Source organism: Lacerta agilis, chromosome 3 (genome assembly GCF_009819535.1).
Source record: "Lacerta agilis isolate rLacAgi1 chromosome 3, rLacAgi1.pri, whole genome shotgun sequence".
Taxonomy (NCBI): Eukaryota; Metazoa; Chordata; class Lepidosauria; order Squamata; family Lacertidae; genus Lacerta; species Lacerta agilis.
Window position 1 is genome coordinate 86052488 of NC_046314.1, and position 24870 is coordinate 86077357.

Below are 24870 nucleotides of genomic sequence, written 5' to 3' on the forward strand. Positions count from 1 at the left end.
GGTTATGTGATGAAGCCTTTCTTGCCACCGTTCCCTCTTATATGACTTTGCGCGTCCAGTTGAGAACTATCTGCAGCAATTTTTGCGTATTTGCTCTGCGTTAGGACACTATTATTGGCAGAGTTGTGCCACTAGTTGACCATTTGTTCATAAGTATCTCCAGGCTTTGACATGCACGCTGCACTTTAGTGTGTTTAATTGAGTAAAATTGTTCCTTATATTTGCAAGCCGGTTTGGTGTTTTGGTTTTGTTGTATTATAAGATTTGTGTCTGGCTTCATAGATGTGCCAGAATATATCATGAAAATCTCTCCATAAATACTTTTACTGGTTACAATATACCAGGAATGGGTAACCTGATTTTGGACTACAATCCCCATCATCCCTGACTGAGGCTGATTAGAGTTAAGCAGCATCTACAGGGCGGCACAAGTAAGGACAAATGCTGCAGTTTCCGTCCTGACATGCATTCATTACAATCAGTGCTCTTTCTATTACGCTGTACTTTCCACTAAATATTGTGCTACTGCTGCCAGGTGTTTAAAGTAGGTGATACAGTTTTTGTGTAACTTATTTAGCATGCAATCTTTTCAGTATAAAGCAAATGCCAAATGCAAAGGAAATGCCCCCCCTAAAAAAAACAAACCCTGCTAGGAGGTACACACAATTTCAAGATGATTGGCTTCCATGCAAATTTAGAGGGGCAGAAGGCCACTCACACAATGGGACTTTCTCAATTCCTTCCCAGCTCATGTTGACCTAGAGTCTGAGTGTGTGCTCAACCACTCATAAGGATATAAAATATGCAGTTCAAGCAAAACAAAACAAAAAAAATGTATTTATCCAAAACCCCTGCCCAAATCAGCCATGTGAAACTAACCCCAAGTATGGAATAGCAGTTTCTTTAGCAAACTCTGGGCATATCCAGACTTGTGCTTGTCTCATGCCTAGAAAGCATGGGTCTGAGTGGTTTTTTGCTTGTCCTGTGCTTTCTAGGAATGGGTCCAAGTGGTTCTGCCCTTGCCATGCTGTTTTCCCTGAGAAAACCCACTCTTTAGCGATAAATTGGAGCAAATGTCAATCCAGAGAAAACCCAGTTGATGTTTGCTCCGATTCGGCAGTAAAGATGGGGTTTCCCTGGGTGAAAGTTGCGGGGAAAGGGCAAGAGTGGATAAGCCCTCTTCTGTTTATCTACTCTATATTTGGGTGTATTGTCCAACAAGAACATAAGACAGAAACAGGGGGTGGATCTACTACGAAACTGATGAAGCTTAAGCTTCAGGGACCCTAATCCTGGAGGGGCCCCAGAAGCGACTTTAGTCTGCATTGCTTAAATTATTTGGGTCTAGGAGACCAAATTTGAGTCACACAACTCAAATTAATTAATTTTTGGTTGTATATATTTCAACAATTCCAAAGTCTGAGAGTCAGTTCAAGCTTCAGGGCCCCATAAACATAGGTCCGCTAAAGTGGTGCTTCAGGTTAAGAACAGTTTCAGGTTAAGAACGGACCTCCGGAATGAATTAAGTTCTTAACCAGAGGTATCACTGTTTTCTGCTTTTTCAATGGGCTGCAAGTGCTCCATTCCTGCTGGTCATGCAACATTTGTGCTGGCCATTCCTCCTGCATGGTCAGTCTTCCATTGTGTCCCCTTCTGTACCTCTGCTGAAATTAGGCTCGAAATAAGCATTCTGTTGCAGCTAATTTAATAGGTTGATGTCTCTGTGTTTGTGTGGTGCCCTGTGCAAAACGACAGTTTCTCCGTTTTTGCAAATGGGCCTTGAGGCCAAAAAGGCTGGTGACCTCTGCACTGCAGTCTGAACTTTAGTGAAACACAGTATTCCTTAAAACAGGAGCACTTCCAAGAGGGAGGAGTGTCTGTGCCAGCAACTTAGGAAACAACCATGCATTTGCTGCTTCATAGATTTACTAATCCTTCGAATAGGCCTTTAGACATGGAAGATTAGCAAGTGATTGCTCTGGCCCTCCTCTTTCATTTCATTCATGTTGTTTTCGTTTTTAAAGCCAAGCACCGAGCTCCTGTTGCGATATATTGTGGGAGCGTTCCCAAAACGAAGCCTGGATGCAGGTCGCTGAGAGGAGGGAGCATCGATTCCAATTTGCAGCTCTGTGGGAATGGATGGATGACGGCAGATGATGGTTAGGATGGGGAAGACTGGGTGGGATTTGTGACCTAGGGCCATTCCAGACACCCTTAACAGTGTGCATTCATGATAGTTTGTGTTCATGATGGTATTGGGGCAACTATATGCAACCTTTCTTTCAGTACTGTTTGCCCCTGTAAGAGTTTCAGGGTGGACACACTAATTTCCAATTGGTGCATGTCCCATAATGTCTTGCTAAAATCCCAAAACTTTTGACACCACAAAAGTTTTTTCAGGGTTTTTTTTGGGGGGTTGTTTTGTTTTGGTTGCAGAAGAGTGCAGTAGCTTGGTAACCTTTGGGGAGCATTGGGGAACAACTAATAAAGCAGAACAATGTATGAACTGTCCTGTCCACTACTGATGCACCATTATTACACCAGTAGGGTGTTGCAGAAAACAAACACAGACCAAACACCAGTCTGAATGGGTCCTGTAAAAGTAAAGCCCGATTTGCAAGTGGGAAAACGAGATGCAGGCTGAAATTGCCTAATATCTAGCCGAGATAACTCTTCGTCTTACAAGTGGTATATAACTGTTATGAAATGAACAAATAAAATAAAATAAATATCGGAGTACAGTAAGTCCCATAGAGTTCACTGGCTTTTATGCTTGTGTAAGTGTCCAAGGGATAGGCATACTGCCTTTGGTCACTTTAGCAAGAGTGACAATTTTTGAGGATCTCCAAGCATGGGGACCGTTTGACTTTTATAGTAGAGGAAGGATATATTTGGCCAACGTGCTGCAAATGTGGGACGAGAAACAGGCCTACTCTGCTTCACATCCATGGCTTTCAAATAAACCCCTAGTGAAACTCTGCCCATTCCTTCAAGCAGAGCTGGTCAAAGACATTTGCTGACTGAGGTGAAGGATGTAGTATACAAAAGCCCAGCCATTGGCTGTGGTCCTGTTTAGCCTTCCATTTGGCAATTAGCTGGTGAGGGAAGTTCTAGACTAACCAGCTGGCCACTGTGACCTTCTTGTTCTCTGCAGAAATAAGCAGGAGAGCTAAACCTGATTCCCCAATATGTGGGCCTGGTTGAGTAACTGAATGCATCTCATTAATTTCCCCTGCAGCTTCTCTTCATTCAGTTCTAAAGAAGCAGGCATGTTTGTGGGGAGGCAAAGGAGAACCTCTGGATATTAGGAATGGCCTTCTGAAGAAGAATACAGACAGAGCAGCCATGGCTGACCCTTCTCAGCTGCCTAGCACTCTGCCGAGGCAAGATCCCAGTGAGCTGGAGGTGAGCAGTGCAGCCGTGGAAACTGCACAAATCAAGGACAAGCTCAAGAAGAGGAGAATGTCTGAGGGCATCCATGCATCAAGCAAAGGTATGATGGATGCTTGCCTACTGATTCCGATAAGAAGCATTGGTCTTATTTGCAATGGTGTATAACAACTCTTGGTGCGAAGCGTTTCAAGTCCTTACAGCTTCAGCCTTGCAACAATCCCTTGAGACAGATTTGCCATTGTTCTCATTTTACAGATGGAGAATGGAGACTGAGCCATAGTAAATTGCCCAGTGAGACTTATGGGTTCTGTTCCATTCCTAGGTCTAAAGCTCAACACTCAGTTAAACCACAGTGTTGAAAACTGAACAAATAAAGAGTGGGCAAAATCTGTCATTGACACACACAAAAACTGGGAACCAACCTGGCAACGCATTTCTGCAAAGTGTTAGCACTGAAAACGGCAGTACGGTGGTACCTCTGGTTACATACTTAATTCGTTCCGGAGGTCCGTTCTTAACCTGAAACTGTTCTTAACCTGAAGCTAATGGGGCCTCCTGCTGCCGCTGCGCCTCCAGAGCACGATTTCTGTTCTTATCCTGAAGCAAAGTTCTTAACCTGAAGTGTTATTTCTGGGTTAGCAGAGTATGTAACCTGAAGCGTATGTAACCCGAGGTACCACTGTATGTTTATTTAAAATAGAATCGTTAAAGTAAATAACTAAATAAAAACCTGTTCTTAATGAAATTGTTGTGGATAAACTTGGGCTCCTTTGGAAGGAAGGGCAAGATAGAAATTGAATAAATAACAACTTATTTTATTTATTCATAGAAGTATTTATATACTGCCATTTTCTACAATATTACAAGGTGGTATACAGAAAGATGTACAATAAAATGTACAGCATTATAAGAACAATATAGGATGACAATTAAAGTGACTGGCTGATGCGGGGGGGGGGGGAACCCATAAAGAGTTGCAAAGGTCTTCAAGAGAAGCCTGAAAATCACAGGGTTGCAAAATGTATTCTGGAAGAGTGTCCCATAGCACGGGACAAGCGACACTAAATGCCTGACTTTTAGGGAAGGCCAGTTACGCCTCTGTAACATGGAGGTCAACTATTGACTTTGAGCCATTTCTACTGTTCCACCCAACACCAACCATTTCCAAGCCCAACTCTCGGTACTGCTTCTCAATGATATGACAACATATTCTTGTTTGCCTCTATTGGTGTCTTTCCTTTCTCTATCCAACAAGAGACAATGCCCACTTGGTATGTATTCCAGAGACTGAATGTACTTGAGCCATGAATCTGGTTCCAGCAGCCCACAATCACAGCAACATTTGACCTAGTATCTTGTCCATCTGCATAGCTGCTAGAGATCATTGCAGTGTGAGAATGTGGCTGTATACAATCTAGAGAGGGAAAAGGCACTTGGCTTTTCTAATAACATTTTCAAGATTTTCAGGCTGTTCCCAACAACACCAAGCTGCTGTACAAGGAGCTCATTGTCCTTTGTGTGATGTACTCATTTTATGCGTATACATTCAGGGGGGAAATGTCACATCCATTGTGTTTTGCGTTTCCAGGCTTATTGAACTCTGTGGGTCCTCAGGGACTTGCCCTGAAACCAACTGTTTCCAGATCTGCCTCTCAAAGACTGCTGGTCACTTCCAAGCCCATGCCTCCTATTCAGAGTATCCCCACTACCCCAGAGGCTGACGGAGCTCGTGAAAGACAGCAGAAAGTGTTGGGAAACTGCTTGGAAGTTAGTTCGGACAACCGGGAGTCAATAGCAGACACTCAAGAGGTACAGTCAAATGAAGATGCTGAAATGCAGTGGTGTTCGTGCCTGAGAAGATTTATGCTTCTAGAAGCATTTGGGTTCGCTTTATTGTTTCTGTTATTAAAAACTGAGGTGCTAATGTTTGCCTGCACAGCAAGGTTATTATGTTGGGTCAATTGCACCAAATCATATTTGATTTAGTCTGCAGCTGAATTGCAGAGTCTGTTGCCCAAGCATAATCAAATTGGTATGAATGCGCTGTCTGTTGTTCAAGTTGTATTGCTTTGAAGAGGGGCAGAAAATTACATGCAAGGAGATAAAATGTGTACCAGGAAAGAAATTGAACCTATGAAGCTACCTTATACGGAATCAAATCAGTGATCCTGCCTACTAAGCTGGGCAAAGGAATCAAGAGGCCTATCTGTTGGCATTCGGTCCCCAACAAGCCCTCACTAGTGACATTAGGAAAACATCAGTACCTGGCATTAGAAATCTCTTCCTGATATGGGAAGATCCTCTGTGTTATACTGCACAGTCTGTGAGATATGAAGCGCCTCTGGAGTTAATAACTTGCAGTTAGATATGACAAATTGTTAAGTGGCATTTGCAGAGGACCAAGGATCCGGTGATCACACCTTATCATCCAGGAGCTGAGAAGCTGATGAGGGCCGGCAGGAGGAGCACTAATGTAAAAAATTAATAGACTTCTGAGAAGCAGATTTTGATGGAAGGTCGAAGGAGTTGCAAAATTGGCCGGAGCTCAAGGCTGTCTGGCAGGAATAATAGATACATCCTAGAGAGTGTGATCGAAATTTATTCCAGTAAAATATATAAGAAAAAGAAAAGAAAAAGGGAATAGAGTGTTGAAATTCTCCTCTCAAAGACAGGAGGAGGACAAGCAGAGGGCGCTATCACACTGCAGGTGATGCAGAGAGCACCAAGATGTTGGAAAAATGTGGTACTTCAGCTGAAATAGTCTATCTTTCATGCCACACAGAACTTCTCACATTTTTGCCCCTTGAAAAGTTCTGTGCAGCTCAAGTGCTTATTTTTCTGCATCAGTAGAATTTGGTTTAGAGAGTCTTCTCTCTCTCTCTCTCTCTCTCTCTCTCTCTCTCTCTCTCTCTCTCTCTCTCTCTTTTAAAAAAAGGGCTGATCTGTCCCTCTCTTATTCTTAGGGATTGATGCAGCAACTGTTGTTTATAAAAATATGTGGAGAAAAATGAGGTTAGTCTCAGGGCTTATCCACACTTCCACTGCTTACCCCTGGGAAAAACAACTCTTTAGTGCTCAGTCGGAGCAAATGGCAATTTGAGTTTTCTCCAGATTGACGTTTTCTCTGATTTAGAGCTAAAGAGTGGGTTTTCCCTGGGAAAGGAGTGGGGCAAGGGGAAAGCCTCTCAGGCAAGTGCTTTCTAAGCAAGGGACCAGCCAAAGTGTTGATGAGCCCTTAGTTTCCCCTGTACCACCTTGTTTCCACTGTGCCACATTATTCTTTACCACTTTCCAGGACTAATCCTAGTCCCACTCTATTTTTTACTTAGAGGGCTTCAGGTTTCCAACTGCATGGAGGCTTTTCGTAGGAGAGCAGAATTCACCTAGAATTCTGAAGTGCTACTGCCTCACATGTCCCCCCCCCCTGATTGTTTTGACCAACCCTTAGTGAAGTGACTTTCCATGTTGCATCTTAGTTCATGTATTAAAGTGACATTGTTCAGGCAGTAACAGCCATGTCTGAGGACACATTGCTACCAGCAGGTCAAAGTAGATTACTTGGGAGTCCTGCTCATGAGGTAGGAGCAATTTTAAGTGATCTATCTATCTATCTATCTATCTATCTATCTATCTATCTATCTATCTATCTATCTGGGTCAAACCAGTTGCTGACTCTTGCACTCCATGAGCCTCAACACAGAGATGTATTTTGGCTACCTGCAAATATTGAGTGATTATGTCATTGTCCTGTGTCTTTTAAACCATGTTTTCTTGCAGATCTTACATAGCCATGGTGAGAATCTGAGGCGGTCTTTAGGTACCACTTTGATCCCACCTATCCCCAAATCAGCAAAGGCACTTGAAGAAGAAAATTCTCAGAATTTTCAAGAACTTCTTCCAGGCTCGTCACAGTTCCTGCTGAAATCTGCTCCTCCTGTTGCAGAAAATTCCCCTGAAACAAGGTAGACGGCTCCTGCTTTCATTTCCTTTGTTTCTCAGACCTCTTCCACTGCCTTTGTTTCCTCTCTCTTTCAAAGCCTTGCCTGCAGAATCCTTCTTCCCCGAAGATCAGAGGATACAACTTTCCCCTTTTATGTGAGCTGCAGCTCTCCATTGCATGACTGTGACTTTTTGAGGCAGCTCTGAACATAAAAAGACCCCTGCTGGGTCAGATCACTGGTGCATCTCTCCCAGCATCCTGTTTCCCATAATGGCCAATCAGCTGTTTCTGGGAAGCCCCGAAGCAGACTGAAGGCAATAGCCACCCCTTGCTCTAGCTCTCAGCAGTTACTCAAAGCCATAGTGCCTCTGGTGTAGCATTGTGGCTGAGCTATGCGTCAGGAAGTACCTGGTTCAAACCTCACCTCTGCCCTGGATTTGTTAGGTGGTCTTAAGCACGTCACTGGCCTCATTTGCACAAAATGCTGGCCGCAAGCCATAGCTACAGTAGTGAAATTAGCCTGTGCATGAGCTTTGTGCTGGTGCACACAGCTTGTGCGCTTCCCACTTTGCTCCTTCCTTCCTAAATCAGGGAAGTGAGCCATGGACCATCTGGCTTAGCATTAGGTGTGAGCCTCCATTCCAAACAAACAGGGAGCAGAAGCCAAGGTTTCTTCTTGACTATGCTTGGTTTGGGAGAAAGAACCACGAGTTCTGGCTTGCATGTCATGTTAAACAGGGGAAAGACAAAGCAGGAGAGTGCCTGAGATCCATGCAGCTTCGTGCACATACCAAGCTGACGAAGCACGGTTTGTGATCAATTTTACATATGAGCATGGACACTGTCTTCTAGCTGCATCTCTTCCCTCCTCCCCATTACTTTCTAATATGGGGGTGATACTGACCTACTTTTTCAGATTGTTGAAGGTAGAGTGGTACCTCGAGTTACATACGCTTCAGGTTACATACATTTCAGGTTACATACTCCGCTAACCCAGAAATAACGCTTCAGGTTAAGAACAGAAATTGTGCTCTGGCGGTGCAGCGGCAGCGGGAGGCCCCATTAGCTAAAGTGGTGCTTCAGATTAAGAACAGTTTCAGGTTAAGAACGGACCTCCGGAACGAATTACGGTAAGTACGTAATCAGAGGTACCACTGTAGTGTGTTTGTATGCATGTCGAATAGTCTAAAGCACCATACAGTATAAGCGCTGTAATATTATCTCTCTGGCAGAAACCTGGGTTCCCTCCCCCCACTTTGTATTTTCATATTTTCCTTTTTCTCCCAATTGTTTTAAGGTCGGGGACAGAGCCTTTCAATGCCGAGGACAGCACCCTCAACACTCTGGGTAGGTACAGGTTGCACATATGTTCTATCATAAAATGTGGATGTGACTTTTGGGAGACATTAATGCTAAAAGCATCTTCCTTAAAAAAAAATCCTCTAGGTGGTGGTGTTAGAGATGCTCATGATGCTACTTTTATTAGAGAAAGGTTTGAAAGGCATCCATGTTTCAAGATGCGTACAAGAAGGCTTGCAAATGCCTATCTTTCCCAGCACAAAACTGCAAACCAGTCTGGAGAGCACACATGTTGGCAGAGAAGCAGACGGGTTCCTCTTACCCTCTCAGTGTGACATTTACATACATAGTAGCTTGGAGCAGCCCTTGGACAAGAAGGTGCTCAAGCAAAGCAAATGCATTCAGAAGTCTGAAGGAGTGATGTGGTCTTGCCGCTTGTCAGCAGGTAAAGGCATATGAATTCATGTGCCCACAGAGAAAAAATGGAATTGAAAAGTTCATTGACAGGACCTCAGCAGCTCCTCATGATTAAAAAGGATCGCAAGGGCTGGCAGAGACTGCTCATGTTCATCAAACCTGATCTTGCCGTGTTGACACAGGAGTTGCTAGACTTAACCAACCCTGGCAGATGTTTACCCAGTGTAGGAAGAAAGTAATTTCTCCGAGACAGAATTTGGGGGCAGGCCAATGTCGGGGTAGCAAATAAAACCGGATGATCAATCAAGAAGGAAAGCTGCAATGTGGCAGCAGAAGGGAGGGCAGAACCAGGAAGCAAACAGAAGCTTCTAGGCCAGGCTGCGAGTGGAGCAGAGATCTAGAACCAGAGGGGTCAGGATTAGAAAATGGGGAAATAAAGAGTACTTATTGTAATGAAAGCACCGGACAGAGAGTCTTCCTTGCAAATATATTCCAGTCAGAGTCATGGTAGGAAGCAGACAAGAGGCATGGGAGGGCATAGGGGCCAGTCACTGTGATGTACATGTCAATGCCACATTCCTATGTCACCAGCAAAATAATAAACACTGGAGAAAAGTTTTACATGCAAGGTGTAGCTAACAGTCAAAGTGCAGACTTGGTTTCAAATCTCTGCTCAGATATTAAGTGCTTCCCGCCCCCGCCCCCGCCCCCGCTCTCTCTGTGCCTAATCTACCTCAAAGGGAATTTGTGAGGCTATAATATAACCACGTGTGCTGCCTTAAGCTCCTTGGGGGCAGGACAGGATGTAAACGTGATAAAAGCATAAAATAAAAAATAAAATTGACAGAACCTCTTTCTGTTGCCACCCTGCTGGGCTTTGTGGCGCTGGAGAAAGCAGCTATTTGAAGATGTATTGCCGATCTGCTGAGCAGGAAGGTGATTGTTTTTGTGTGGCAGCTTTAGTAGTAAAAGCACTCAGTAGGCTGGTAAGAACAGAATAAGAGAAAACGCTATTGATTTTTAAGCAGCATTGTTGTGTAAATTCCGATTAGTTTCTGGAGTGACTTCATTGCTTTTTAAAGCACAGCCTCTCTTAGTTCCCTGTGCCACAAGAAGCTCATCTGGATAGCAAGTCCTGGGTTGTGTGTTAAGATGGAGGCTGAACATTCTGTTCTCTGGGGTGATTGCCCAGTCAAAGGTGCTAATATCAAGGTGGCTGGCTGAGTTGCTAGCTTTGATAATTATCCCTCTGCAGGGGATGTGTCAGGAACAGCTTCAAAGAGCTAAATTCTGTTAAAATACCTCTTAATTCCCTATCCAAGAGAAAGGGGCATTTTCCCTGGATCTTCTCACAGCACAAGAAAAAAACACCATTGCATGAACAAAATCCTGTCGCTCTTCAATGCATATTGTTATGTATGTAATACAAACCTGAAAAATTAGCAGATGAAATAATATATTAAATAAGGTTAGAAGTGGGATGCTTCAGGCTACAGGGCCCAAAGCAGCCACCCCTCTCTCTTTATTTTTCATCTGGGCCTTTGTGTTTTCCTTGTGGTCCTTGTTCATTTTCCCACTTCCACTGACTCCTCCAAATCAGACTTTCTGAATGCACACTCTGCTCAGCAATCTCACACAGACTGGTGCCCATGGACTCCTAGATATGTAAGCAGTGCTGGGTTCAAATGAGATTCCCCTGGAGTGTATCTTCATAACCAGACAGAGTCATTTAACACATTAAACCAAAGATGTTCCTGTATAGGAGATTCACTTCCTTTCCGATGGCCTACTCTAATTTGTCCATCCTTGTTCATGTGTATTATACGGTTGGGTTGGGAGAGAGGGAATATCTTGGCTGGGTGGCGGAAATGGGATCTGGTTTATTAATTATTAAGCTCCGTGTGTGTGTGCACATGCATGTGCCTATCCGTATATATGCGAGAAGCATAACCTACATGGACATACCCTCCAACATTTCTCCAATGAAAATAGGGATGTCCTAAGGAAAAGTGGGATTAAATCAGAAACTGGGACAGCTTCTGTAAATCCAGGACACTCCCTGGAAAACAGAGACACTTTGAGGGGCTGCATGGATGAGAGAAAAAGCACATACATATTCATTTTGGCAGTGTGGCCATTAGAGCTTTCTCCATCTGACCTAAGCACTAAATATCCATATCGATTGTAAATTGTACTCATCACCTGCCACAATGTCTATGTTAAATAAAAGGCTAACATGACTACCTCTCTCAAAAGGGCCAACCCACCCATGAGTCAAGATGAGGCAACCGCCTCAGATGGCATGTGTCTACAGGGGCAGCAGATCCAACCTCCAAGAAATGCATCACCTGTTGTTCCTTGGTAGCAGTGACAGCTATGGCACACTCCTTGGAGGCTGGATCTTCTGTCTCCTCAGCAGCCCCCTGCCCGCTGCCTCTAAAGTGGCTTCTTGGCAAATAGGAGGTGCAATGGTCTCCTCCCATCTTTGTTCCTGAAGTAGATCTTTATCCCCCTCCCTTGTTCTTGATGTAGACCTTCAATCATCCCTTCTTGCCTCGTTGAGGGGACACCATTTTGTGGTTTGCCTCAGGTGTCAAAATGCCTTGGGCCAGCCCTGCCTCTGAAAATAGTTTAAGCGAATATGGTGTCATAGAGAAGTTAAGGAAGATATTATGGGCAAATCACCACAACTCAATATAGCTGGCCGAGGCAAGGACTAGCCTGGTATCAAAGTTTGACAGCTTTTGTCCTCCAGATGTTTTGGACTACAGCTCCCATCAGCTGCAGTCAGCACTGACTGAGGCTGATTGGACTTGCAGTCCAAAATATCTAGAGGGCACCAGGTTGGTGAAGGCTTCCTTATACAATACAGTTGAAGTGTTCTTGACATGACAAAGGAAGAGGCTACTTGCAGCAGTTAGTCTGTGGGGATGGGCATCAAGAAAGAGCAAATACTTGAGGAAATGTAAGTAGGAGTATGACTGATATCTTCAAGGTACTGTCTCCTGAAAGGGGTTATCTCAGGAGAGAGAGAGAGAGATAGCTGAAAGAAATAATTATCCCCAGGAACAAACAGCTGAAAGGTGTGAGCTTGAGCTCTCTGCCTCAAAAAGGAAAACATCCAATTTACCTAGGCCTTATTTGGAGCTGATGAGTCACTATTCCTAAATGAAGGCTCATTTTAACTCCAGTTGGTGGAATCAAAAGTAGCTCATATGGAACCAAGTTCAATCACAAAATCAGAGAAAGAGTGAAAGAAAAAGCCTGATGGATAAGTTCAAGGGTCCTTCTACCCCAGCATCCTTCTTCTCACAGCAGCCAGCCTCAGGGAGCTCATGATTAACAGATACCTGTACCCAGTATCTGTTGCTCAAAGGAAACTGCTTCTGAACATGGAGTTTGCAATAGCCATGGAAAGCCCTGTCCTCAGTCACCAGTAGTAGAGATGGATTCACACCACATATTTAAAGTGCTTTTATGCAACTTTAGCAGCCACAGCTCCTCCACCCCAAGGATTCCTGGTTTGTTAAGGGTGCTAAAAAGGTGCTACAAGACCCCTCACTGAGCTATAATTCCCAGCACCCTTAACAAACCACAGTTCCCATGATTATTTGGGGGGAATAATAATAATAATAATAATTATTATTATTATTATTTGTACCCCGTCCATCTGGCTGGATTTCCCCAGCCACTCTGGGCGGCTTCCAACAAAAATCAGATACAGTACAAAAATATCACACATATAAGCTTGCTTGCATGGTGACCGAACATAATTATGCTACACGAAGTGCTATCTTTTATACTGACAGTCAGTTTTATTCACTAATGTTTATGAGTGAGTGCATATTAGTGAGCGAGTGACAACTGCTCCCCACATCTTGTTGCCCACTCTCCAAACCATTCATAATTTTATAAACCTCTATTATGTGCCCACATCCTTCTCTCCCTCCCCCTGCACGGTGACTCACGCACGAACAAAGACTTTAGTCTTTTCGTGCAGGGAAGCTGCTTCATCCCCTTGTTTTGATTGCCAGATAAACATCATGTCTTTTTTTGAGCTGGGGTGAGCGCAACACTTTGCACAACACCATCCTTCTGGTAGCAAACTCACATGGTGAGTGCTGATAGAAATGGAGTCAAATCAGGGCCACTGAGAAACAGCAGGTTGCTATTGGCATGCTTGGGGACTCCTGAGGTTTTGCATGCTCAGTGGCCAGGGGCCAAGGAAGGGGTGTGTGGAGGGTGCGGACCGCCCTGGGTGTCACTACTGAGGGGGGTGCCAAAATGGTGGGCCGCACTCACCGCGGGGTCTGCAGCGCATCCGAGCCAATCAGCTCTCCTGGGAGAGACGTGGTGGCTTGGGCACACGCAGGCTTTGTGCTACCCAAATGGTCCGCCCACTGCCTCCTCCCCCCCCCCCAGATGTAGGGCGGCTGAGTGGGAGGAGGCAGGCAAGCTCTGGAGGCCCTGCAGTATGCCCTGCCCTCACTCTGCCCCTATGGGTGGCTTGCCCCACCCCTGGGCACGCAGCCCCTGGTGCCCGAGTGGCTTCCTCTGTCGCTGTCAGTAGCCACAGAATGCAGAGGGTTAGTTGGAAAAGAAAACCAGGAAAACCAAGGTAGGGGACGTTCCATAGCTCAGTGGTAGAAGGTTCCCAGGTTCAATCCCCGGCATCTCCAGCAAGGACTAGCAGAGAACCTTGACTGTAAAATCCTGGGGACCTGCTGCCAGTCAGAACAGACAACACTGAGCTTGATAGACAAATGTTCTGACTTAGTAAAGCAGCTTCCTGTGTTCTCTATGTTGCTAATGGCTTGCTGGAGGAGGGCATGGCTGGTTGATTGGCTGGAGCCCTGAAAAAAGAACAGGCTTTTCCAGAACAAAATAAAATAAAAAATTCCTTCCAGTAGCACCTTAGAGACCAACTAGGTTTGTTATTGGTATGAGCTTTCGTGTGCATGCGCACTTCTTCAGATACCGACTTCCATTTCATGCGGCTCAATGTGGTGCCTTCCATAGTTCCAGTTACAGGTAGGTAGCCGTGTTGGTCTGCCATAGTCAAAACAAAATAAAATAAAATATTCCTTCCAGTAGCACCTTAGAGGCCAACTAAGTTTGTTCTTGGTATGATCTTTCGTGTGCATGCACACTTCTTCAGATACCCTTCAGATACTTTGGCTTTTCCAGAGGTGAGGATGCACTGCAATATATTTTGTTACAGGTCCCACTTGACTACTACAATTTGTTTACAAAGATAATAATAGCATAACCCACAGCTGACAGGAAATGGGAACAAGAAGGACAGCTCTTTCATTTGGCCTTTGTCTCCCCCCCCCTCTCTCTCACACACACCCCTCTTTGAGTCCATCTACACAGGGAGTGATTCAATCTAGTGGAGTATCTCCTTGGCACAGCCTCTCGATTTACATTAATACATTGTGTAATTTCTTGGCTCACGCTCTCCACAGTAACACTTGTTATTTCATACATGCTCGCTGCCCGTGCTAACGTGTTTCTTATGCTTTATTGGCTCATCAGAAACCAGCGCACCGGAACCCACTTTCAGAAATGGCCTGTCTGCATCCTTGAAGGTTACTGGGTGTCCACTAGAATCCGTACTGCCATTAACCGCCTCCTCTCCCAGTCCGGCTAAGGAAGGGGGCCAGCTCTCAAGTCCTTGCCTTTTGAAAGATGACGAGTGGACGGAGAGCAATGGAAGGGTATGCGGCTTCTATCCCCTTTCTAGTTCTAATGAGCGCATGTAGATGCTGTGATGTGTACTGTATTTAACTAAGCCAAGGGAAAGGTATGGTAAGTTAGCAAGCAGTAGCGAGGGTGACTGTGGGTGACATTTGACTATTGTTTTTCAAATGATGCCACTGCAGTTAAGCATGCTGGTTTGGAATTGCAGGTATCAGACCCATCCTTCTATGACTTGAATTGTCAGGTACCTGAGGGATTCTCGCTGGAAAACATCCCCATCTGTAATCACCTTTAGGGCCGCACAGACTCATGCAACAGAGCTCCGCAAGCCTGATAAATTAAAACTCCTATTGCCAGTGACCCATGTGTGATAGCTCCGTGACCCATTTACAATATTAAGCACCTGCCTGGAAGCGCTAAACTCCATCTAAATTATCTCATGGGATTCCTCATAGGATTAAAAGTGGGAACGCTGTGCACATTGCCCTGAGTTCTTTGGAGGAAGGATGGGAAACAAAAGCAGCAAACCAAAAGAATACGCTGAAGAAAGGTGTACAAATTGTATGCAGCTAGAAGAAATCAAGTGTGTTTTTATTGCATTAAGCTGATTTTGCAGAAAGAGCCTCGGAAACTTCTTTAATTTCTTGCATGTTTTCCTGCAGTGACAAAATGATACATAAACCACAGAAGGGGCATTCAAAGTGAAGTTTAGGGATAAAGGAATTCATTAACGATTTCTGAGGATCTGGTCTTAAGCAATGCTGCCCTTCTACATTCCTGCTAATATAAATTGCTTGCCTTTTTTTTTTTTACATAGCTCAAGCCAGATTCTTTTATCATCTGTTCAGAATAGTGCTTGCTAAAACTTTTCACTTTCTTGGACTGAAAAAGCACTGGTTCAGCATTTTTAAAAATATCAGCCTGAAACTATATGTGAAATCAATTATATAAATAATATAAGGCCGCCTGCCCTCCTTTTTCTGAAATCCTCCTGCTTCTCATCTTATATAATAGTCTCCAACCCAACCTCAAGTCTTCTGCCTAATATCTGCCTCCATTTGTACTTTCTCTTTCAGCTGTGTCCAACTCTGGACAACAAATTACAAGCAATCCTCGTTTTGCGCGGGGGTTCCATTTTGGACCCCCACAAGCATTGGCAGATCATGCAGAAGCATGCCCCGTTCCACCCCTTTTTCGTAATGTTTTGGGGTTACTTCCAGACTCAGTGCTGTGCATGTGTGCATGGTCGCAAGTCATTCAGATGCACCTGAACTGGGACTTGCCTGTAGATGCTTTGTGGGAAATCTATAATCAGGTTCCCAATGTTGTTTCCTCCCTGCTAAATGCAGCTGGGGCTGGGGGGGGGGCAAACTACAAGGGGAAGAACTGTAGCTCAGTGGTAGAGCATTTGATTTGCATGCAGAAGGTTCTGGGTTCAGTTTAATGACAATAAGAATGTGTGCAGAGGAAGGTGACCAAGATGGTCAAGGGTCTGGAAACCAAGCCTTATAAAGAACGGTTGAGAGTGTTTGGTATGTTTAGCCCGGATAAGAGGATACTGAGAGAAGAAGAGTTTGGATTTGATATCCCGCTTTATCACTACCCTAAGGAGTCTCAAAGCGGCTAACATTCTCCTTTCCCTTCTTCCCCCACAACAAACACTCTGTGAGGTGAGTGGGGCTGAGAGACTTCAAGAAGTGTGACTAGCCCAAGGTCACCCAGCTGCTGCATTTGGAGGAGCGGAGACGCGAACCCGGTTCCCCAGATTACAAGTCTACCACTCTTAACCACTACACCACGCTGGCTCTCTGATAGTCACCTTCAAATATCTAAAGGGCCGTCACATGGAAGATGGAGAAAACTTGTTTTCTCCTGCTCTGGAGCGTAGGACCTGTACCAATGGATTCAAGTAACAAGAAAGGAGATTCCAGCTAAACACCAGGAAGAACTTTCTGGCAGTAAGAGCTGTTTGACAGTGGAATGATCTCCCTCGGGAGGTTGTGAACTCTCCTTCCTTGGAGGTTTTAAAGCAGAGGTTGAATGGCCATCTGTCATGGATGCTTTAGCTGAGATGCCTGCATTGCAGGGGGTTGGACTAGATGACCCTTGCGGTCCCTTCCAACTCTATGATTCTATGAAGTCATGTGCTTTAAATGCCCCAAGTGACCTGTGTGCCTGCAATGTCTGCTGCCCAGGTGCTCACAGTTGATGGTCAACTTCAAGACCCCTGCTTCTCTCCCTTCATATGGGTCTTTATCTCCTAACAGGTACACCATGTAGCTAAAAGCAGCTTCAGGGAGGAGCTTTAAGTTGTGGGTGGAAGTATTTGGGGGAATGGAGTTAAATGCCCCATCTCCAACACTGCATTTCTGATTTAGTCTCCTGGCCACTGCAGGGACAGCAACCTTTAAAGAAAGAAAACAACATGAGATCTAATTTAGATGATCCTCAGGGTCCCTTCCAACTTTATGATTCTGTGATCTGCGATCTTCTATGGACTAGCCAGGAGCTCATAAGGAGGGCATTATCTTTTTATTTATTGATAGCTTGTCAAGCAAAGACATATACTGAACACATCAGACGTGCTTTTATTTTGACTATGTTGCCAGGTGAAACCCACAGCATTCCTATGTACTCAATTTAAGTACTCTGAAGAAAAAAACAAGAAATTTAGCACATCCTCCATGTTGATGAAATATTTATCTTACTTTCTATTACCCAGTAAATAAGGTTTCAAGAAAATGGATGAGTCCTGTTTGGGTTTGTGGAATCACATTACACCAAGAGATTCCTCACTTGTGTGTAGAGTAGGGATGGAATTTTATGAAATTCTTGGTGTTGAGCTTATCTGTGCAATATTTTTTTCCTGACTCCTGTCTCGCTCCTTGATCTTGATCAGAAGTGAGGGTTTTTTTTTACTAGCTCCACTAAATAATACAAACAACGCTCACATATTATACACATTATTATAAATATAATATTACATGAATGCTTATATTTGTATACAGTCCAGGTTTCCTAAGGGAACCAACACATAAGCAGATAAATTCAACTATTGATATATCATATTGAGAAACTTAAGTAAGAATACTTATACCATAATACAGCAAAAATCCAGTACTGCATGAGGCTTGACTCTTTTATTCGTGTTATATATACACAATATATATACTGTATATTTTTGTTTATAAATTTAAATATAATTTTGTGTATAAATATGCAGGCTTTTTAGAAAAAAGGGAAAGAAAAAGATAATGTGCAAGCAAATGCATAAGCAAATGCTCAGTGTAAGAGGTGGTCCTTTGTGGTCAAAGCTTGATCAGGTTGGAATAGAGTCCTCTTCCACCCCTAATGTAGAACAACACACGTGCCCCTTATTTTTCATGCACTGTGTTTTGCTTTCGTTGTGTCCAGATCCATGTGACCATATCAAAGTCGGCTCAGGAGAAACTGCGCCAGAAGCAGTTAAAGGAGATAGAGATTTTGCGCAAAGAAAGAGAAAAGGAAAGAGAGAGAGAGAAGGAAAGGCTGACGAAGTTCGAAGAGCATCTACAGAAAACTGCTCGTGAAGGTATGTGGCGACTTGAGAAATAAAAGGGGCTCGTTATATGCAGATTTCGTATGCATTTTGCATCACCCTGAATTTCATTTGCCTTCATTTAACGTGCCTTGCAGAGATCAGATGCACACTGTGTAAGGCAGGAGGAGAAGAAAAAGGCAATCTACAGGGTGGCTACCTTCCCCTGTCTGTGACAGCTGCCTGAAAAGCTAACACCCCAGAGGCCCCCTTTGTGAGTGGAGGTTATGGAGGAGCAGTCACATGTCTGCTCGGGAGTAAGTCCCACTGAGTTCGGTGGGGCTTATTCCCAGGGAAGTGTGGCTGTCTAGATGTTGTTGGAAGACATCTCCCAGAATCCCTGACTGAGATGGCCGGGGCTGATGGATGTTTGACTGTAAGAACCTCTGGAACGTCTATGTTCTCCCTCCCTGGTGTATAGAGTGGCAGTCAGGTGAGCCTCCTCTGTCTTCCACTGCAGCCTGCAGTGATATAGTCTACATACAGACTTGCCTCCTCACCTCCTATGTGAGAACTGGGCCAATGCTGCAGCAGCACCTGGTGAACTCTGAAATGCTCCCACAACCTCATCGTCTCCATTGAACTTGACCCTTTTCTTAGTGAAAAGGTGAGATGTGTCCTTGTGTACTTTGGTAGGCATGAACAATATTGGAATAATGCACTTACAATGCTGAACAATTTTGACACTTATACAGTGTATTTCATCAATTTCACTGCACTTCACAAAAGGTACACTTAAAAAGGGATTTACCGGTACCCTAGCAATCGAGAGACTGTCTAAGAAGGCAGCCTGTAATAATATTCTAGTTCCTGGACCATGTTGAATGGAGATCTATTTTCATCACTATGAAACGCACCCATATTTCAGTATACCTGCAGCAATTACAGTCAAGCAACGCAGATGCCCTTCCCCAAAATTTATAATTTTATTAAATAAACTATAGCCAGGAGGAAATTTTCATGCACAGGAAGTACTTAGCCATACAGCAAGAATTTCCCTGATTTAAACACCCTCCACACCCTTGAGATGTGATGCTTTTCTGATGAAATATCCAAGCTGTTACAATAGGAGTGCATATTTAAGATGGGGGAGGAGGAAGGTTTATGGCAGAGCTCCCTAAGTGATCTGATTGCAACTGACATGCAGTGATTGTGCTGCAGTATAAACTCCACAAAGGTCTGCAGCAGCAGCAGAGAAAGTGGCAGACTCAGCACTCTGCCGGAACAAGGCTCTGGTGCAAGGTCACTTGCTCTTTCTCTTTAGTGTGGGTGGGAGGTGTCAGCCCCAGAGAGCTGGGTGTACTGTATGTGGTGGGGCTTTTCTTGCATATTGTTCAAAGTCCCCTAGTGCCTACTATTACTACTATTACTGCTGTAGGGACATGGGTGGTGCTGTGGTCTAAACCACTGAGCCTCTTGGGCTTGCCGATCGGAAGGTTGGCGGTTTGAATCTCTGTGGTGGGGTGAGTTCCCGTTGCTCTATCCCAGCTCCTTTCAACCTAGCAGGTCGAAAGCATGGCAGTGCAAGTTGATAAATAGGTACCACTGTGGCGGGAAGGTAAATGGCATTTCTGTGCACTCTGGCTTTTGTCCCGGTGTTCCATTGCACCAGAAGCGGTTTAGTCATGCTGGCCACATGACCTGGAAAGCTGTCTGTGGACAAACGCCGGTTCCCTTGGCCTGAAAGTGAGATGAGCGCTGCAACCCCATAGTTGCCTTTGACTGGACTTAACCGTCCAGGGGTCCTTTACCTTTACCTTGTACTATTACTGCTACTACTTCTATTAGTACTTGAGCTCCTTGGAGAAAAAGGATGGTCATAAATGCAATTACTATTACTATTTCTCCAAATTTGCAGAGCACACTTCACCATGTCAATATGATTCCAAGGCAGTTTTAAGCAATGCATTGAAATTATTATTTCTGTTCCAAAATTGTGGAGTGCCCTCCTTCTTAGAAGAAACATAATCCCCATCAATAGATGTGTTGTGGTTTACAGAAATACATAAAAATACTATGAGCAAATAATATATACAAATGTTAAAAATACTCAATTAACCAACCCCCCCCCCAAAAAAAACAGCAACAGCAAGAGGCCATGCAACCTCTTGTTGGGGAGGCACACAAAGAAGGGCATCAGATTATGATAGTTAACTCCAAAAGCCTGAGAGACTAAAAAGGTACTTACTTGCTGGTGGAAACCAATTGTAGTCTCCCCTGTCCAGGCTTTCAGGGGGATGAAGTTTAAACAGTGGGCTCCAGCCACTCAGGATTTGCTTGGAGTCATGCTGCTGTCCATACTGCTACCAGGTAAACCCACCAGCGGCCCACCACCAGAGAAGGGGACCCCCCTGAGTACACATTTTGCCTAGGCACGTCTCAAACCTGGAACTGGCCCTATGTTCTTTCAGCTGCTAGTTCCCTTGACTCTCTGCTGACTTCGCTGAATTACTTTCCGCAGGTTCCGGCCCACTTAAAAGCAACGGAACCACCCCTGCTGGCCTCAGTCTGAGCAATCCCTGCAGAGCTCCTGTTGGGACGTCCCTGAAGAAACGGGTGAACAGGCCCTCTCTGCCCAGCATCCCCGTCATCAACCATGACAGTAGCTTCCTCAGGCATGCTTCAGGTGAGGCACAAAACAAGGCCAGCAACAAATGCAGGTTTTATGGTTGTCAACAGCCCTGGATAGAAGTATCAGGCACAAGCAAGGGCTCCCCCATAACCACAAGGCACACTGGAAAAATAAATGGGAAAAGAAGCTTCTTGCTTTAAGTATTATAATCTCAGCTAAGCTAGCAATATCACTTTTTCCTTTCACTGGTGTTTTTCAGATAATATTTTCTTGAAACTTTTTTTTTTTTAAATGGAAGTTGTATTGAGTTTTTTCCCCAATATTACATAAAACAGAATAAAGAAATCACAAGCAACAAATGCAGGACTGGCCCGCTTGTGGACGATCGTGCCTTGAAACTTCTTGGGTAGCTCAGAAGTTTAAATGAGGTGCAAAATTATAAAACTATCCCTGTTGCTGAACCAACATTCATTGGTTCATGTTGCAAATATGGAAAACGGACAGGTTGCCTTAGGGACTCCCTATCTATTACACTACTACAAAAATCCAACAGGTTGATTGCAGCCACTTCTCTATTTGCACCTCCTCATTGTTTGTGGCCCTTTCCTTTTGGGAGTGTGTAAGGCATGGCCGGAGAAATTCTTTCAGCACGAGGGCCACATTTGCTTCTGGACTACCTTCCAAGGGCCACAAGAGAGTATTGGGCAGGGCCAAAGTGAATACAAAAATTGCCTTTGTACAGCGGACTGCTCCCCATCGCTTCCATTTTTCCCATCTTCTACTGAGCCACCTGGTACTAAAGAGATAACTACCCTCTAGAGTTACCTCTGGAGTTCTCCCCGCTTCTGCTGCCCTTTCAAGGTCCCTGTGCAAATAGCATATGACTCAGCATCCTCCTCTGTCCATAGAAAGCTTTATAGTGATTATTATTGTTTTGCTTCGTCCTGCTGCTGTATCACCTTGTCTCATGAAATGGTTTAGATTTTGCAGTCAAAGCAGGCTGCCAGGATGATTTGATATTAATGCCATGTCGGCACTTCACCGGGTCCTCCTGGAAAGTTATACCTCTCTAAAAACAGATATGGTATTGTGTGGTATAATTGTTAGGCGAACAACAAGCCCAACTGTGAGATGCCTCTTCAATGTTGCATATCAGTCAGATGTCACCAATAGGACATTGTGCAAAGGTGGGATGGTGCAGAGTGGGCTTCCACTGCCTGGTGCAACTCTGACCCCACCAGAGAAGCCACTGATGTGACTCGGCGTAAATGGGATGTTTAGCCCAATACACACTTCAGTGAAAATGGTCTATTCTCACTGCAGTCCTTTCAATGGAATGCAGTTCAGATATGCATCTACAACTGCATGGGAACAGTAAAATGAAAGATGACTCCTTATAACACCAACTTATTTGTAGCGTTAATTGTAATTTCCTGACTGCCAGTGTTAATTGCATTTATATGGCTGGCTGTTGTTCCTTCATACTTACAGCTAACTCCCTGCCAGCAAACCTCCAGGGTTCTCCGGAATGGGAAGAGGACCTCGTAAATAGAGATGCCTTAGAAATAAGACCTTTGTCTTACCCAGAGCAGGGGCTGGTCGATGCTCTGAAGTGGCTCAACAGCAACGATTGGTAAGGAAAGAGAAAACTGTACCTTTCCCCTGTGTCTCATGCCATAAAGGTAGGCAAGTGGCCTTGTGGCTGCATGAAAGCTGCAGTACAGTATAAAGTGAGATTCAAATTCACTTCCTCTGGTTTCCAGGCAGCACACATGCCATCTGTTTTTGTCTCATTCCTTCCCTTCCACAAACCCACAGAGGATACCAAATTGATGGTGGACTTTCACAAGCCCAGTTTGGGAAAACGTTGAGCTTGTTTCAAAAGGTTGTGGGCTATGTCAAGGCAGCCCAACTTGGGCCTCCCTTCCTATTGTTCCACCCAGCCTCATTAAGCCCCACACCCTGAATTCAACTCCATGGACGGTGTCCAACTAAAAAGTTCTGCTAGGGAAATGAGGTTTAGCAGGAACTTCTCTGCCCTCCTTGTGCTGCCCCTAAACCTGTTCCAGGGTTTCCCCCCAATCCTTAGGAGCTGATCTACGGGGCACACAGGGGACATATGGGGAGAGGAGAGGGCAGGGAAATTCCATTGGGCAGTTAAATGTCCTTGCAGTTGTGGAACTGTTCAGTCAAATACTGTCCCACGAGCTTCCTATAACTGACACCCCTGTGGAGTTGTCCTGCTTTGAGTGGCTTTCTAGACAGCATGGAATCCGTGTGTGAGACAAGAGCAATGCCAGCGTATAGCTCTTGATTAGAATTTGGCTGCCAAGCAGCCACTTCCCCGAATAAACCTTTTTTCAGCGACTGCTATCTTTAATTTCTCCTGATTTATCTGTACAGTACAATTTAGAGTACAGGACTTAGAAAACATGACCAAAAAGCCTTTTAAGACTTGAGTCTGGAATACGATAATAAGACCATATCATTAGCCAATAAAGTAAGACTCAATTGCCTCTGCTGTCAAGTTTTGGAGAGTGGCATTAAGGGCATTGTCAAGTTCATTTAGATACAAAATAAAACACCAAGGGGGCAAGAATATAACCTTGCCCAAGGCAAGTCCAAGAGATGTTGCTGCCTAAGGCAGAGCAGCACTAGTATTCCCACCTCATGCACATTAAGCACAAGGGCAGGCAAGTTATATTGGCACCTGAGAAAGAAACTCCCCAAAGCACCTCTCCTACTTGCAGGCAGTAAGTATCATATAATAATAATTAAATAACAATTAGCTGCCATTTTGTGACACCCCAAATCAGTTACCTCAGGTGGCTTTCCCACTTTGTCTAATAGTAGCACTGGCCGTGACCCTGCTTAACACCCCCAGACATTGAAATAATGCCAGTGAGTTGCACAATGTTGCCACATTTACCACTTATTTGAAATGTGTTATTCCCATAGAGAATCCTACTTTTTTAAATATACAACTTGATAAAAAGCCTTTCCTAACACACACCATTAGTTTTCTATGGAAAACATTAAAGCTGTGCTTTCAAAAAGATGTGGAAGATTCAGTCTTCATTGCCACTGGACCTCACAGTTAACATGATTTCCTTTTTCTTTTTCTTTGGATATATCTGCCAACCAGTGACAACAATTCACACGTCTCATGATGTGAGCCATCGTCCACAAAGCTTATGCTATAATCCAGCTGTTAGTCTTTAAGGTGCCACGATATTGTTTCTTGTTGCTACACATCTACTTCTCTGGCAGCTGTTGCTCTGGAATTTGTCACCTGTGCTCATTTTTGCTGCCAGATCACCTGCAGATGGTGCTGTTAATTCAGAAAGGCAGAGTTCGGAGGGATTATTGGCCTTAAGAAAAGAGGGGGTTGTGGACTCCACAAGCTTCACCTCTTGAGCCTCTCGAGAGAAAAACTTGCCATGCAGGTTTCAGACCTTTCCAAGGATGGAGCCTATCATGTGGAACTAGTAAATCAATCACACTCTTTTATTCAGCTTAATTCATAGGAGGTTCTGTCTAGCACACAGTGGAATGTAATTCCCCCCAATAGTAGTTTTAAAACCATAGTGTATAAGAGCTTCTGTTAAAATTCAGCACCTTTGCTTTTCTGTATTCCCAATGTGTGGCTTCTGTGACACGTCTCATTTTCAGACTCTTTTACTGCAGTGAGAAATCCTGTTTCTGCAAAATGCCAAGCGAGACCAATAATTTCCCTTCTCTTCTCTCCCTCCATCTTTTTGATAATTGCCTCTCAGGCATCTGAAGGAGAAAGGACTCTTCAGCATCCGATGCTTGGCTACCTGCCATTCAGAAGTTCTCCAGTGTAGACTTCATGATGTTTCCTTGGCAGCCACAAAGGAGGTGGGAAACGTGCATTTAACATATGTCCAATCTATCTTCTCTTGTGGCTTACCTGACACTTTCCAATCTGTTTTTATTTAGCCAATG

The 24870-nt window shown here is 44.3% G+C and overlaps 1 protein-coding gene across 1 annotated transcript in view; it reads left to right on the forward strand.

The window, feature by feature from the left end:
• Positions 1-346: 346 nt before the first annotated feature.
• Positions 347-24870, forward strand: part of TOGARAM2 (TOG array regulator of axonemal microtubules 2) — a 45694-nt gene continuing 21170 nt past the window's right edge. The window contains exons 1-11 of the mRNA XM_033145450.1: positions 347-350; positions 2025-2159; positions 3239-3493; positions 4982-5202; positions 7171-7355; positions 8631-8680; positions 14588-14769; positions 18167-18323; positions 20791-20955; positions 22393-22534; positions 24678-24783. Of these exons, the coding sequence (XP_033001341.1) occupies positions 347-350; positions 2025-2159; positions 3239-3493; positions 4982-5202; positions 7171-7355; positions 8631-8680; positions 14588-14769; positions 18167-18323; positions 20791-20955; positions 22393-22534; positions 24678-24783 (1602 nt within the window). The remainder of the gene's footprint in view (positions 351-2024; positions 2160-3238; positions 3494-4981; positions 5203-7170; positions 7356-8630; positions 8681-14587; positions 14770-18166; positions 18324-20790; positions 20956-22392; positions 22535-24677; positions 24784-24870) is intronic.